This window comes from Ahaetulla prasina, chromosome 3 (assembly GCF_028640845.1).
Source record: "Ahaetulla prasina isolate Xishuangbanna chromosome 3, ASM2864084v1, whole genome shotgun sequence".
In the NCBI taxonomy this organism is placed as follows: domain Eukaryota; kingdom Metazoa; phylum Chordata; class Lepidosauria; order Squamata; family Colubridae; genus Ahaetulla; species Ahaetulla prasina.
In genome coordinates, this window is record NC_080541.1 from 62,609,692 (window position 1) to 62,625,877 (window position 16,186).

Consider the following 16,186-nt stretch of genomic DNA (forward strand, 5'->3'; position numbering starts at 1 on the left):
ATTATATTAGTTTTATTTGTATAATGTACTCTTCAATAACATTATTAAAATGTTATTAGGCAATTGATGAATCAGTGATCCCTATCTGAATTTCCTAAGTGACCAACCAAACCCAAAATATCAGAGTCCATTGTCTTAAAATCTGTCAATGTTTAAGTCTGATTCTGATTGACACTTGATTATTTGAAATTACTTGAATAAGCACTATTAGAAGAGAAGACATAAACTGAGAATGACTTTTATTTGTTTATACACAGGACTGTTGATCAAAGCTAGCACAGTTCATGGGGGTTCATCAATACCACTAAAACACCTTTACTGAAAATATTTAAAAGCTGGCAGGACATGCAAAAATTCACACAAAATATCATTTTTTAGGCTCCTGGAATCTATGAAAAAATATAATATTGGCAGTTCTAAATAATGACTGAGAATTTTGGGCGTGCTAACCGTACATACATAGAAGGCAACGGGTGAGGAAATCATGGGGGGGGGAGGAAATCCTGTCTTTGTTGGGGGAAAAATAAGATTAAGCAATTTGCATGTCTCATTTGATAGCAGGAAGTAAAGGGAGAACATTGTAAATCTGTTTATTCTTCCTATGATTTGTTGGCTGGGTAGGGCCACTGGGTGTGAAGCCTTTTGCACTGGAATGATTGCCTGTGAAAGGGGCGGCCCTTGAGCGTGGAAGAAAGGCAAGGTTGTCCGCCTCTGCGACCATCGCAAGGAGCCAGCAGCTTTCTATATAGATAACAGCTCCGTCTCTGCGGGATAACACGATTTGGCCTACTAGTTCCGCGTGCGCGCGCGTTGTATGTGTATGCGTGTATGAAGGACGACCCCTCCTTGAACGAGAGCTCTGCGCGCGAGTTTACTACGCACATGTGTACACATCAGGTCTCCCCTCCAATTCTTCTGTAGCTTTTAGCTACGCCGTGGACACGCAACGGCGTTATTTACGGTAAGGTGGAGTGGACCCGACGGTGGCTCCGTGTCAGGTGATCTGAGGCGAGGAACTACCGCCGCCGCCGCCCAACCAAGACCGCCGCAGCTGCTCTTGCTCTTGTCCGGAGGAGAAGGGAGGAAAAATGCAAAATGGCCCAGCAGAAGCTGCAGCGGGCTTATGAGGAGGGGCTGCCAGGCGCACCCCAACCCACCCCCCCGGCCCTGACGCGCGGGGACAACGCTAAGCGTTGAGTCCCTCCTTTCCCGCCGCCAGCCCAGACGTGCGCCCGCTTCCTTCGCTCCCCGAAGGGCCATCCAGACATGGGGCTCTGCTACAGCCTGCGTCCGCGGCTCTTTGGCGAACCCGGCACAGCAGCAGGCGGCGGCTCCATCTCCAGCGCTGCCGCCACGACCACCTCGGAGACAGAACAGCAGCCATCGCCACCGCCCACGGCAGAACCCTCGGCCCGGCCGCCGCCGCTTCTCCTCGGAGCCCAGGCCGGGAGAGCCAAAGGCAGAAGCGCAGCGAAAGGAAGCGGCAGCAACAGCATCAGCGGCGAGAGCGAAGGAGCCGCTGGAAAGGCGCGCGCGGGGGAGGCGGACGGGCCGCTGCTGCTCTTGCAAAACGGAGAAGGGAACGGGGCGGCTCCCCGGGAGAAAGAACGGGAATCGCTGCAGGGGCCGCCGGCATCTCAGGCCAAGCCTGCCGCTGGCAAACAACAGTCTCTGGCGCTGCAGAGACCCTGGGAGAAGGGACGCTTGGAAGAGCGGGAGGCGGAGAAGGAAGCGAGGCGAGTCAGCAAGAGCATTGACCGGGCGCTCAAGGAACAGAAGCGGGAATACAAGCAAACGCACCGCCTGCTGCTGTTGGGTACGTACTACCCCGCCTTGCCTCGCCTTAGCGCACAGGTGGCGCTGGCTGCTCCCAAAGATGACACATGACAGTGTACAAAAAATTAAAAAAAAATCAGCGGGTGGCTGAATTGGGGGGGTGGGGTGTTGCTTTGTGATAGGATGGTATTTAAACCCAAACTGCCTGCTCTGGCGCCGTTCAGGCTTTGAACAAAGCACCTTTCTGCCATGCCTCGCCGAGTCGAAACTGCATTCTCGGGATTTATGCAGTTCTTCAATCATGTAATCTTCCAGCCTTGTCCCCCCACTTCTGTGTATTATTTCCGGGTCTCCAGGTTTTTTTTTCTCTCCTCCAAATGACCTGATGCTTTTATTTCTGCCCTGCTAAAAAACCGGTGTTATAGGATGAAATTGTGGGCGTCCTAACCAAGCACCACAAGAGGAAAGATGTCCCAGTTTATGATTGTTAGCATAAAAGTATATGGTCTGTGGTGACCTTATTGATGAGAAATGTACAGAATCCCTGTGCTGTCATTTTGACAGTGTGAAGAGATCGGATTGTTAATAAGAACAGGGTTGTTTTTAAGGGTAAAATCTTAAATATATTTTTTTCATCATAATTGGTGGTGCCCTTTTGAGAAAAGATGGTGTGCATTTATAATGGATAAGCGAACCATGGAAATGTTAAGATATAAATGGAATAAATAAGTGAAATAATACTCATGTTTATGTACAATGTACATAATTATGTACAAATAATAAAAAGTTCCACGTTGTGAGGAATTGATGAGCATAAAAGAATTCAAAGTAAGACTTAAACCAAATCTGTTCAATGTTTTGGACCTCATCCTAAAATAGGACTTTGTACTAGAACGGGATGAAAATGTAGCCCTTCTCTGCAACTCATTAAGGCAGTCATATTTTTCCTTCAGGTTGACCTGACAACTGTCACAACCTGGTACCTCAGTATTCATTGTTAATTGGTTCTGGGAGGCACGATAAAGTACCAAAAACTGAGTACTAAACAAATTTTTCCCATAAAGAATAATGTAATGAGAAATAAAGCAATAACAAGGCAGTCAACACCAACATGTTCGAACTTGTGCATCTTGTGCATCCAGTACCAAACAAACAATGACAACATTTTCGCATCAAAATGCTGTGAGTACCAAATTTGGTGAGTTTCAAAGCAATTGAGTACCAAGGTACCAACCACTGTGGTTGCTTTAAAGAGCACCATACTAGACGTGTTATGCTTGCAGCGCTGTGCACTCCAAAGCATCTTTTCCAAATTATTCCCAAAGCACTAAGCAGCCCTTACTTATAACATATTTTTTACATAACATATTTAAAGTGTTTTAAAGCATTTAAAAGCATTACAGAGGACTGGAGAATCCATGTATGTCCTGAATAATAATCCTGAAGTTAAACTATGTAATCAAGCAATTCAAATTACTGGGATACTTAGCCCTTAAAAATAGTTTTCTAGTACTGTTTTTGAGAAGAATCTTTCAGATAAACATCAGATTGGTTTGCTTTCTATAAGGCAATTTGCAACTCCCACAAAATTGACAAGAAACTTGACCTACTTGGAGATGCCACCTCCTCCTCCTCCTCCTAGTCCTCCTCCTCTTATGTGTTGTAATTACATCTTTAATAGGCAAGGACTTTTTTTAATGAGGGCTTTCACCAAAGAAGTAAGGGTAAAAGAAACTTAATTTTCTGAATATAGAAATCATCCAGTATTTTAAAGTTATAAAAGTAAGCTATTTTTCTATAATTAGCTTGTTGATGTGTTTTAATTAATAATTAAACTCTCTAGGAAGCTCATTAGGCATGCTGCTTTTACAGCATGAATGCTACAGGGACAGTTAAATGAAGCATCTGATTTCCCTGAAGAAATAATCTGCAATCACATGTGTTTGATTTGTTCATTTTAAGTAGTGAATCAGTGGCTGTGCAGTCCAAAATAAGATTAGATCAGATATCTTTCATACTCATTATTCTATTGAAAAATAGTTAAAATTATATATCATTTTTTGTTCTCCAAAATTCCCTCAGATGTCTAAAAGAAAGAAACCAGTTAAAATACTTTAATTTGTTATGGTGCAGAACCATAATTGTTTCTAAATCATAGTCTCTGACTGGCTGGACATAATCCTGCATTATTAGGTGGTAGTAAGGGAGCAAATAGAATCCGTATAGCAGATTTTGGAGTGTCAGTCACAATTTCAAATGCAAGTGAAAGATGTTAAAAATGGAGATAATAACTGCTTTGAATAAATAGTGAAGTATGTGAAAAAGCTAGCAAGGAAGAATTGAACTAAAGTAAATAGTTGGAGAAGTAAAGAGCTATTCACTTGTGTAATTAAGGGTTGCCCCAAGGTTACTAACCAAATCTAATTCTAAAAAGCTAGTGACTCTTTAAGATTATGTGGGGGAAGAAGAAATCCTAAGTAAGTATTGAAACAAGATTGCAGTCTGTCATTCGTAAAATCCATCTCATAAGATGGGGGGAAAGTACATGTTAAACTGTCTCTTTAGAATGCATATGTGTTTATCTGAACTATGGATCCAGGATCACTAGAGACTACCTGTTTCTTCTAGAGTGCATTCCTGTTCAACACAGAGATTCTGCTATGAAGGCCATCTAAGACCATTAATAGATGCTATTATATTATGCTTGCATCTGCTGCTCTTTATTCCTTGTACTCTGTCACAAGATTTGTGTGGCTATGGTCAAAAGGACTAGTCATTTTAAAAATGGAAGATGTAGAGACAAGAATTGGGAAATAGTGGGGAGGTTCACTGGGTTCAACTAAATATGGTAATCGTTAGGGATGGAATGCAATACTGTAAAATAGATGTGGACATCTATGCATGCTCCAAGACTACTACTAATTCTCGTCTCTGGATTCAAATCCTCCAAATCTGTGTAGAAGGATTGAGGAGACCTCTGGAGGAGGCTTTGAGGTATGGAAATTTACATGGAGAAAGCTAGATTGTGTCTCTTCTGTTCTGGGTACAGAGTTGGCTTCCATTCTCATAAGTATACTGTTGCATTCTACTCTAGTTGAATTCTACTCTAGTTTATGATTGCTCTGGAATGTGCTTGTGCTCATTGCTTTATTGCTGTGAATTGTGTGTATGGGTGGAGCCATTTTAATTTCTTAAGGCAGGTATTTGGAGAACAGAATTCACTATTAATATAGTTGATGATCTGAAGGAATAGCAGTACATCTAGTATAAATAATGTTTTACATTTTTAAATGTCTATGGAGATTCTCAGTCATCCAGCTCATGGTTGTCCCAAAGCTGCTTTTTCAAGAGGCAACTGGACTTTCTGGTTTTTCTTTGAAGACGTTTCGCTTCTCATCCAAGAAGCTTGTTCAGCTCTGACTGGATAGTGGGGAATGATTTACGTTTTTAGATAGCAGAATAAGGATTATTTTATACTTTGTCTGAGATTATTAACCAATAAAGAAAAACTGAGGGAGAATAATATTAGGTATTTAAATCCTCACAGCATAAAGTACATTGCCTTAGGATCATATCTATAGTTAGCAATTCATTTACTATGTGAATAATAATCTCCCTTCACTGGGTGCCTCTGTAAACACTCCTGCTAAAGTTGAATCTTGTAAATTTTAATTAAACTTTTTCATGAAGGGAGCTACCTTCTAAAACCTAACTACAGTTTGCTTACATTAGTTCATGAATTTTATTTCCACAAATAGATACATATTTTAATTAGCAATTTAAATATAAAACAAATGTATTTTGTCTGTTCACATGTTGCCTTAAACACATTATTTTGTACAAAATATGTACAGATTCAGCTAATTTCTAAAAATCAGTTCTGAGAAAATTGTTAAATTAGATGCTAATACTGAAGTGTTTCTCTGTTCTTTATAGAAAAATGTATGTTGCTTAGAATATGACATAGATTAGTCTTAAAAACTACTGTGAATTGAAGTATGCATACTATTCTTATAGGTGTTACTATATTGTGGGATAGTACATATCTCATTGACTTCCTCATGGTTAGATATAAATGTTCACATAGTAAAAAAGGAAAATTTTCAGTGAATATAATTAACTTGAAAAAAATGTAATATCTCAAGTACAATTTATTCTAAAAACAAGCCAAACTCTACATTTTTTCATAATTAAAAGTGGCACATCAATCAATTAGCAAGTGTGCTTGTATTTTGTAAAAATTGACAAATGTATCCTGTTCTACAAATATTTAAAGTTCACAAGGAAATCTTGGCAAAATATCAAATATTTGGAGGATACTAATCATGGTAAAAAGCAGCAAATGTATCTATTTATTCAATTTATATAGTTGCCCATTTCTCATGTGTGACTGCTTGTAATTAAAAATGTATCAAAAATCAAAAACTAAAACTACTATAGAAGCAATACAAACATTAAAAACAAAATAATTAAAAGCCATACCGTACCATACCACAGCCTAAGTAAAGCAGAGATTTACTTATATAAAAATAGCACAATAAAACCCCCAATTTTATTGAAAATTCCTCCCTCTAGGAGACACAATGAGTTGGGGGACACTGGAGCACAAGACTGCAGGGAAAGGCTATCTGGGAAATAATGGTCTATTTGGGTGTTGGTGTTATTTCAGAAAAGATCCAAGTACTGATCTTGTTGATCTGAGCAAGAGCAATTTAACTGGTTAGAATAAGACTTGAGACATAAGCGCACATTTGGAGGTAATTCAATTTTGGAAGTAATTTTTGAATGTGTGTTTTATGATTGGTTACTAGAATTCCAATTTCATACGCTAGGACTGATTACTTACACCAGATCTAATTTCTGCACTGTTTACTCGTTTTGTTCTACCTGATAGCACAGTATTTGAAATTTTCTTGATTCCCAACTGGCAGACCTTATTTCTGCTATGCTCCTTGGCTGGAGGGTCCTTAGCTAAAATAAGATCTCAAACTTAGCAAATGCTGACATAAGTTTCTTTGTAGGAACAGGTTGAATTCAAAAACACACAAACCACACTACAATATAGTGAGATGACTGAACCGATCCAAATTGCCTTTCCTTTGAGGGTATAATCTGAACTTCATCTTATAATTGTTATATTCTGAGAAGTCTGGGAGTCATGAGGCTTTGGCAGAAGTAAATTGCATTACACATATGACAATAGAGTGGGATCTTTAATTTTCTGCCCTGGGATATATTTATAACTTTAGAAATATATTGCAGAAAGGCTACTGGTAGGGTTATCCATTTCATTTATAAAATACATATAGGACATAACTAATAAACTAGTATCATTTTAGCTGAATCCTATCTGCTGTCACTTACAGTACCCATCCTGAAAGATCATTTCAATTACTCATTTTATAATTTTATTCCCTTTTTTTTCTAGGCAGGTGTGTAGATATTAAAAGTAAGTCATATTAGCCTTTTTTGCATGCTTAAGAATTCTTATGTGGCCATTTGGGAGTAAAGATGATGCTGAAGGTTGGCCAAATTTCCCTTTTTAATTTTTGTTTTAATGTAGAAGGATGTGTGGTGTCAAAAACCAGACAAACATCAGGGAAAATGTTTGGGCACCTACAAATCCATTGTTCTTATTGTAATGGTAGGTAGAATAATATTTTGACAGAATAATATTTTTAAAAGGAACTTGCCAGCCATGTGACAAATTTATCCCTAAGTATTCAATAAATACTAGTCAAAATGCGAAATAACGCTTATTTAAAGAACCTGAAGATACCAGATAATTGGCATAGCTTTGCTGTAGAATGAAGATGGCCTACTAGGCTTTTTCAGAGGATATGTCTGGGTGCCACTGCCTGTATTTCATTATCTCCTGGCAGTTGAGAAAAACTGAGGCTGGCTTTAGGTGCCTGTTCTAGATCTTGTGTTTTTGGTCATATTCTTTCTCCAGATGTCAAATGTGGACATTACAAGGTGTACACTGTTGCAAAAAATATGATTTGAAACAATATGTTACATTGGCAGACTTGTGCCTCTAGTTGGTTCTAGTGGAACTATTCCCACCTGGTCCCTGATCTGTTCTCCCACTCCTAGTCCTCTGTGAGGACTACAGTCGCTTATGAGTTGGCATATTGGCGTCTGATTAACCTAAAGCAACGATGGTGAACCTATGAAACGTGTCAAAGTGACACACTAGAATTCAATCCAAATGCAGCAAGCTATAAGACTGCAGGATTTCCTGTAGACTTTGGAATAGGAAGGAGCACAACAAAGAAACAGATAGCAGCTGTGTCCAGGAAGGTCTTTGTATGGCTTCGTCTGGTGTGTCGGTTGCTTTCTTTTCTGATTCAGGGAACCCTTCAGTACAGTGATCCTCACAAATGCAGTGGGATTGCCCTTGAATGACCACCCAGGAAGATTTGTTTGGTACAGAATGCAGCAGTGTAGGCAGAGATGGTCATATGTTAATATGTCCATGCAACACCTCTGCTCTGCAAACGGTTTGCTAGTTTGCTAGGTATGATTCCTAGTCATTACCTATAAAAATTCTAAGTGGCAATAGCGGTCCACTTACATGAATGCCTTACTCTCATAGTATTTCCTCTGCTAATTCAATATTGCAGGGTCAGCATGCTTTTAATTAAACAATTCCACTTATTAGGAATCCAGAGCTCTCAAAATCCAGAGGTCTCCTAGATGGCAGTGGGCCGAGACTGCTGAAGTTAGGCAGTTTTGTCAGGACTCTGTTATCCAAGAAGGTGACAGCAGCAAGCATGTATGCATGACCCGCAACTGGCAGTAGGCTTAAACTGCTCGAGCCTGGCAGCCAGGTAGGCAGAAGGTGACAGCAGCAAGCATGTATGCATGACCCGCAACTGGCAGTAGGCTTAAACTGCTCGAGCCTGGCAGCCAGGTAGGCAGAAGGTGACAGCACAAGCATGTATGCATGACCCGCAACTGGCAGTAGGCTTAAACTGCTCAAGCCTGGCAGCCAGGTAGGCAGTGGGGACATGTATGCATGAACCCTGGTTAGCAGCAGGCTGAGACTCTGAAATGTGGTAGGCCTGCCAGGAGCCCAGGAGCCAGGGTTGTAGCAGCTAGGTGGCAGTGACGAATCCAGCACCAACTGTGGTGTGGGGTTTGAGCCGGGTTGGTGGAAGCAAGCCCCAGAGAGGGGAAGCATGGAGAAAAAGATGAAGATTACCTGGGAGCAGCTCCAGCAGGTATGCATTGGTGGAAGAGAGTAGCCCCTTCATCTTGGTTCAGGATACCAAAAGGTCAAGAGTTGGTGGGGAGATGGGTTTGGGTAGTTGAAATGGAGGCAGTTCATGCAGGATAGGAAACATGACTGTGTGGGGTGCTGCAGTAGTCGTAAATGTGAGAAATGGTTATAAGTGCATTTTTCTGCACTCATATGAAATATGGTCTCTGAAGAAATGTTCATAACTTGAGGACTACCTGGATGTGCTACGTTAGGCCTGTCAAACTGGCGGCCCGTGGGATGAATATGGCCCATAAAGGCCACGCCCACCCCGCTGCAAAGGCAAAAAAAATCACAATACAACACAATATGGCCCTTATGCTACGTAATACAAATATCTGGAGTTGGTTTTTGGAGGGGTATAAAAAAGGATGCCTGCTGAAATAATTTAGTGAAACAGAATGTGAATGAGGAAAGATGTATATTAAGAAATTCATTGTTGCACAACTGAAGATGAAAGATACTGCGAGATGTCTGTAGTAAGAAAAATATAGCTTCCAAGAGGTAGTTTCATCAAGAAAATGGTGAAATTTGGGAGGAAATTGAAGTGAAGGAACACTGAATAGAAAATTTTAGAAATGTGTATGAGAAATATAGTAATATGTCAAAGAACTGAATTAAATTGAACAAAGAATCATAGGGCTGGAAGCAGGGGTGAAATGCTCCCGGATCGGAGGGGATCGCGCGATCCGGTAGCGATGGCGGCTGCTGGTTCGCAGGACCTGTAGCAAAAATCCCTGGCCCCGCCCCCCCCGCCTCTGCTGAGCCGCACCATCTGCAGAGGTTTTTACTTTTAAAAGCCGGTTTTGCTTCAGCAGAAACAGGCCTTTAAAAGTAAAAAAGAGCAGAATCTTACTTGTACTCTTACTTGTAGAAAACATGTTTTCTACAAATAAAAGTAGAGATTTTAAGGCACTTACCTGATTACTGATGAACGCATGGCTCTCTTTCCAGCCCGAAAGCTCTAGTTTCACTTTCAGTCAGACAGAATCAATCGCTCAGCTAATCTATTTCCTCGGTGATCAACTGGCTGGCTTTGCTGAGGAACTCTGGGATTTGAAGTCCACAATAAAATAAAATAAAATAAAATATTTGTGCAGCTTTCTGAGATTTGGTGTGTTTCTGTAGTGTTTCACTCTAACTACACAAACACACAAAATCTCAGAAAGCTGTATGTGGCATATTGTGGGGGGGGGTGTCAGTTGTGTGTGTGTAAAGTGTGAAAGTTGGTTTTTGACCTTTTTGTGGCTATGTGAAGTGTGAAGTGCAGCTGCTTTTACATTGTGTGTGAGTCAGTTGTGTTGTGTTGTGTGTGTAAAGTGTGAAAGTTGGTTTTTGAGCTTTTTGTGGCTATGTGAAGTGTGAAGTGCAGCTGCTTTTACATTGTGTGTGAGTCAGTTGTGTTGTGTGTGTGTAAAGTGTGAAAGTTGGTTTTTGGTACCTCTTATTGTTTTTTATACTTTGTTTATTATTTTTATTATTTATTGTTATTGGCCACGCCCACCAAGCCATCTGACCACCAAGCCATGCCCACCAATTAAGCCACGCCCACAGAACCGGTAGGGAAAATTTTTAGATTTCACCCCTGGCTGGAAGGAACTTCAGAGGTCTTCCAGTCCAACTCAAGCAGGACACCTTATATCATCTGGTCAAATGATTATCTAGTCTATTTTTGAAAACTTGCAGGGATGGAGTAGCCCTAACTCCTAACTCCAGGAGGTAGCTATTCCATTGATTAATTGTTCTCACTGTCAGAAAATCTCTCCTTAGTTCTAGGTTGGATCTCTGTTTAACAAACTATTACTTCTTGTCCTACCTTCTGGTGCTTTGAAGAATAAGTCAGTCTCCTCTTCTCTGTGACAGCCCCTCAAATACTGGAAGACAGTTATCATGTTCCCCTAATCCTTCTCTTTGATAGTCCAGACTTTGCTCTCTCGGCTGTTCATCATATGATATAGCCTTAAGACTCTTTATCACAGGGGTGTCAAATTCAAGGCCCGTGGCTGGATCCAGCCTGCAGGGTGCTTAGATCTGGCCCACAGGGCCGCTCTGGAAACCGTGAAGGACCGGCCCACGGTGCCTCTGCCTGTGCGGCCCTTCCTCGCTCCATCCTAGCTGAAAACGGAGCTTGTGCAGACCGCACATGGCCCTCCCAAGCTCTGTTTTCTCTGGCAGACGGTGCAGGAGGCTGTCCCAGCTGAAAACAGAGATCGGGGCCCATTTTCACTGGCAGAGCACTCGGGCTACCACAGGCACATCCAACACAAATGATGTCAAGCTGACCACACCCACCCTGGCTACACCCACTCCATCTGCCAAACACAATCCTGATTTGGCCCTCAATGAGATCGAGTTTGACACCCCTGCTTTATCATCTTTGCTGCTTTTCTCCGCACACTTTCTGGAGTCTCAGCATCTTTTTTGTATCATGGCAACCAGAACAGTACAAGTGTTCCCTCACTAGTGTGTTATAAAGCAGTATTAATCACTGCTTGTGATCTTGATGCTATCCCTCTGTTGATGTAGGCTTTTTTTTTTTGGTAGCTGCAGCACACTGTGGCTAATACTTAAGTGGTAATCCACTAGGACACCTAGATCCCTCTTGTAGTTACTACAGTTGAGCCAAGTACCACCTATTCTGTACCTGTGCATTTGGTTTTTCCTGCCTAAGTACAGGACCTTATTTTTCTTACCACTGAACTGCATCTTGTTGGATAAGGCCCATGGTCAAGTCCTTCTGAATCTTGAGTGTATCTTCCAAAGTGTTAGCAACTCCCCCCACCCCCCAACTTGATGTCATCTGCAAATCAGAGTTCCCCTTCTAGATCATTTATGAATGTATTGAAGAGTACTAGGTCTAAAACAGAATCTGGAGGAACCTGACTACATGCTTCCCTCCATGTAGATGTAGTTCCATTAAGGAGTACACACTATTGATTACATTTATCCTGCCTTTCCTTTGGGAAATCAAGGCAAATTACATTGGGCTCTCTTTCCATTTTATCCCCGCAAAAGCACCAACGTGGAAGACTGGTTTAAGAGAGAGTGATTAGCTCAAAATCATATTGGTAACCTAGTCCAACAGCTTAACTTTAAGCTTTAAAGTAGCCTTGAGAATTAGCCCATAGGATTACTAACCAGCACATTTTTCAGTAACCTCCTAAGTTTTTTCATGCTGGTTAGGGAGTAGATGGTAATAATTTGTTCTACGTACTCTAAATCCTGCATGAAATGTATTAATCTATAACAGGGGTCTCCAATCTTGGCAACTTTAAGCCTGGCGGACTTCAACTCCCAGAATTCCCCAGCCAGCTTTAGCATTAGCCACATTTTAATTAACTATTCTTTAAATGTGTTTGTGCCTTTAAACTGTCAACATTTTAAAATTTATTAGGAAGCAATAAAATGGGCTGAACGCACTTTTTGAAATGACTTAAAATCAGTTTCTGTACCCATGGTGATAAAGCTTGAATAGTTATCCCCAGTTACTTCTTTTCATTTTTAACAACAACCCCCTGCCATTTCATTATAAAAATGGAAAGAACAAAATTAGAGTGCAATGCGATCATCTGCATTCCAGCACAGAAATAAGCCTCACCAAACCCAGTGTTTTTACTCCCACAAAAATAAAAATAGGATTAAAAGAAAATAAATTAATTTAAGTCCCCCCTTGCTGGAAGAATATCTTATTTTTAGAATTATTAAAAGGAGGCACTCATCTGAAATTAATTTTTACTTTCATTGTGTTGCTTCACACTTTGCTTTTCAGAAACAAAATGAAGTAAGGACCCTATCATTAACATTTCTGACAACTTTTGCTAAACATGATTTACTTACAATGAAAGCTATCCAAAGATAGGGCTGGCCTGGGGGGAAATTGTTTATTTACTTAATGTTTTTCTGTCCCACTGCAGTCAAAACCTTCTCAGTGGTTTATATAGAATACAAAATCAATTAAACTATCCATGGTGCAAATTTCCATCAAAACAATAAAATAACAGCACCAAAAGTAAGAATACAAACAAAAGGTAGAAATTGCATGATAAAATTAGGGGAAGTCTCTCTGAAATAGTTTGATCTTTATTATTTCCCAAAATATTAACAAAGAGAGGACTAGTTTGATCTTTGCTCAGCACTCCTACTTGAAGGGAGCACTTTCTCAGTTTAGTTCCCAGAATCTGCCGAAAATGTGGAAAACGATGTTCACACGTTCAGCTTCCACTTCAGTCCTGCTTTAGCTAATTGTGAATTCCAACAGCACTAAAAGTCATCTCTTTCTTTCCTGTTACATATATTATACAAGCATTTTTTTCTTTTAGATTCGTTCTATTTTCTTAAGTCTAGAATAGTAATGATTATGCTATTTTATAATTCTTCTACTTTTCCCTAGTTTTTTCCATTATTAAAATAAAATATATTGATTTTATATTGCTGTTATTTGCAAAGAAAAGCTTTTCTCATTTCAGTAGCTTAGAATGTAAGTGCATCCATGTTTTCAATACCACAATATGCATTAATATATCTGTAAGATGCAGAGACAGTTTACCATTTAGATGGCTTAGGGCCTGGGTACTTACGGGACCGTCTACTGTTACCATATGCCTCCCACCGACCCGTACGCTCTCACAGAGAGGGACTTCTCAGGGTGCCGTCCGCCAAGCAATGTCGGCTGGCGGCCCCCAGGGGAAGGTCCTTCTCTGTGGGGGCTCCCACACTCTGGAACGAACTTCCCCCGGGTTTACGCCAAATACCTGACCTTCGGACCTTTCGCCGCGAACTGAAGACACATCTTTTTATTCGCGCGGGGCTGGGTTAACTTTTATGGATTTTATAGTTATTATTAATTTTAAACGGGGTTTTAGTTTTTATATATTTTTAAATTTTTAGGCAAATTATAATAAGTTTTTTAATTTACATTTTATATATAGTGTCTTGTTTGTTTTTATTTGCCTGTACACCGCCCTGAGTCCTTCGGGAGAACGGCGGTATAAAAATCAAATAAATGAAATGAAATGAAATGAAATGTATTGCATGAAAAGCATTTTTGAAAGCTACCAAATAAAATAGTTTAATCTATGAAATTAAGCTAGCTTGCTTACATTTTATGCATTTAGTTTGCTTCATTAATTAGATCCTGATGGTGGCAGCACTTGTTAAGATATAAAGATCATACTTATATTCCCACTTGGAGAAATGCTAATGTAACGTTCTATTACTCAGAAATGTAGATAAACTAAAAATCCTCCAAGTGTGAATAAGGTACTTTTCTTTTTCTTTCAACAATTACTGTCACCCTGAAGATTTAATTAGAATTTCTAGCTAAGTAGGTATAATGTGAGCATTAAAATATGTCATGCAATATTAGCATAACCTTGGAGTTTTGATCCATAAAACCATATTCATTTTTGTGGTATTTTTTAAAGAATTGTAGATACGAAGTTAAGAAACCATGGCTATTTTCAAATAAAGACTATTTGATGAACTAAATAAACCTAAGATTAGCTATGAAAACAGCCATGAGCCCTATTCTTTACCAAATGTTTGTCCAGGAAAGCATAAGATATCTTGATAGAGAAAGTGCAGGACAAATACATACGTATATCCTGGGTGCCAGACAAGTAAGCCATTTGGGCATCTTCAGAATGGTCTTTCCTTTAATACTCTCAGCTTAAGAAGAAGAAGAGGCAGTCCCTCATGGAATTCGATCCCAACCTGTTAGGAATTTTAAAGTTTAATTAAATTTTATTCAGATAATACAATTTATTGCCAAGTAATACAGATCTTTTGTTATAGGTATCAAATGTCATCCTTGGGTTTTGTACTACTTAATCGCTTATCTGCAATTTTGTATTAACTACACTTTCTGGAAACTTTTCAAAGGGAACCCCCACATAAAACATGTCACAGCAGTGAAGACAAGGTGTGACCAAAACACCACAGGTAATTATTGCCAAATCCATTCAGCTGAGGAACAGCCACTACCTACACATTAATTGCATTTGTGAAAAAACACTCTTTGCCACAGCCACCACCTGTAAATCAAATAAAGAATAAACAAAGAGCACTCCCAAACTATTTCCTTGCTCTTTTATGGGAGTGCAACCATTCCAGAGCAGAATCTCAGTTCCCAAGTCTAATTTCTTCCTGTTGAAAAGCATTTCCGTCTTATTTGGATTGATTTCAGGCTGTTCTCTGTCATCCAAGCAGAATCAAACCTAGGTAAATTTCATAGGTGCTGATTGCTTCCTAAGAAATGAATGATACAGAGCAGTAGAATTTGGTATCATATTAATGGGATCCTATTCTTGGGTTCTGACTGACGTTTATTTTTCTGTAAATTTTGATCAATCTTGGGTGGCAAGATAGAACTATCAAAGGTTGCTTTGCTGTGTGTTCATCAATAGATTCGGATTACTGCAAAATAGAACTCTGTGCTATCTATCCTACTTTAAATTTGGTTTGTATTCAAAACAATATGCAAACCAGTGGGGGAAAGGTCGAGGGATTTTATTAAATGAAATAGATTAAAAGTGAAAATAATAGGCACAGCAAAGATCATCTTACACCCAGTCTGCCTGCCACAAATCTGCAAGGATACTAGTGGATAGACCCTTGAAGCTGGCATGTTATTCCCAGAATCCAGGTCTTCACTGAGGTTCGTCCTTGGAGAGATACTGAGAACTTGTAGAGTTGCTCAAATCTATCTCTTAAGTACTTTTTGCTACTCTTATTTCTAATTATTATTATATTATAATCACATTAAAATTTCAATAAAATACATGTTATAACTAATTAACACATTATATTAGCATAATATGAGGCAAACAGCATTTCTGTATTTTGTCATCAAAGTTTTTCTAAGTAACCATAGCCTTTTGACAAAGAATATTTATTATGAAAGATAAATCAATCTTAAAACTAAGGAACATATTAGAAACCAATGATGTGTCTATTTCATATACGGTATACAGTACATATACATATGTATATGTATTACATTATACAAGCTCATATACATAAGCTTGAGGAAAGGGGATGAATGAATGAATGAATATTATAATTTGTATACCGCCCTTCTCCCGAAGGACTCAGGGCGGTGAACAGGCAGATAAAATACAGATACACACAATAGTTAAAAACATCCCT

At 39.6% G+C, this 16,186-nt stretch overlaps 1 protein-coding gene across 2 annotated transcripts in view; it reads left to right on the forward strand.

Annotated features, from left to right (window-relative positions):
• Positions 1-627: 627 nt before the first annotated feature.
• GNAL (G protein subunit alpha L) overlaps positions 628-16,186 on the forward strand; it is a 101,047-nt gene continuing 85,488 nt past the window's right edge. For both annotated transcript variants that reach the window (XM_058175214.1, XM_058175215.1), the window contains exon 1: positions 628-1,816. In XM_058175214.1, the coding sequence (XP_058031197.1) occupies positions 1,267-1,816 (550 nt within the window). In that variant the 5' untranslated portion in view covers positions 628-1,266. The remainder of the gene's footprint in view (positions 1,817-16,186) is intronic.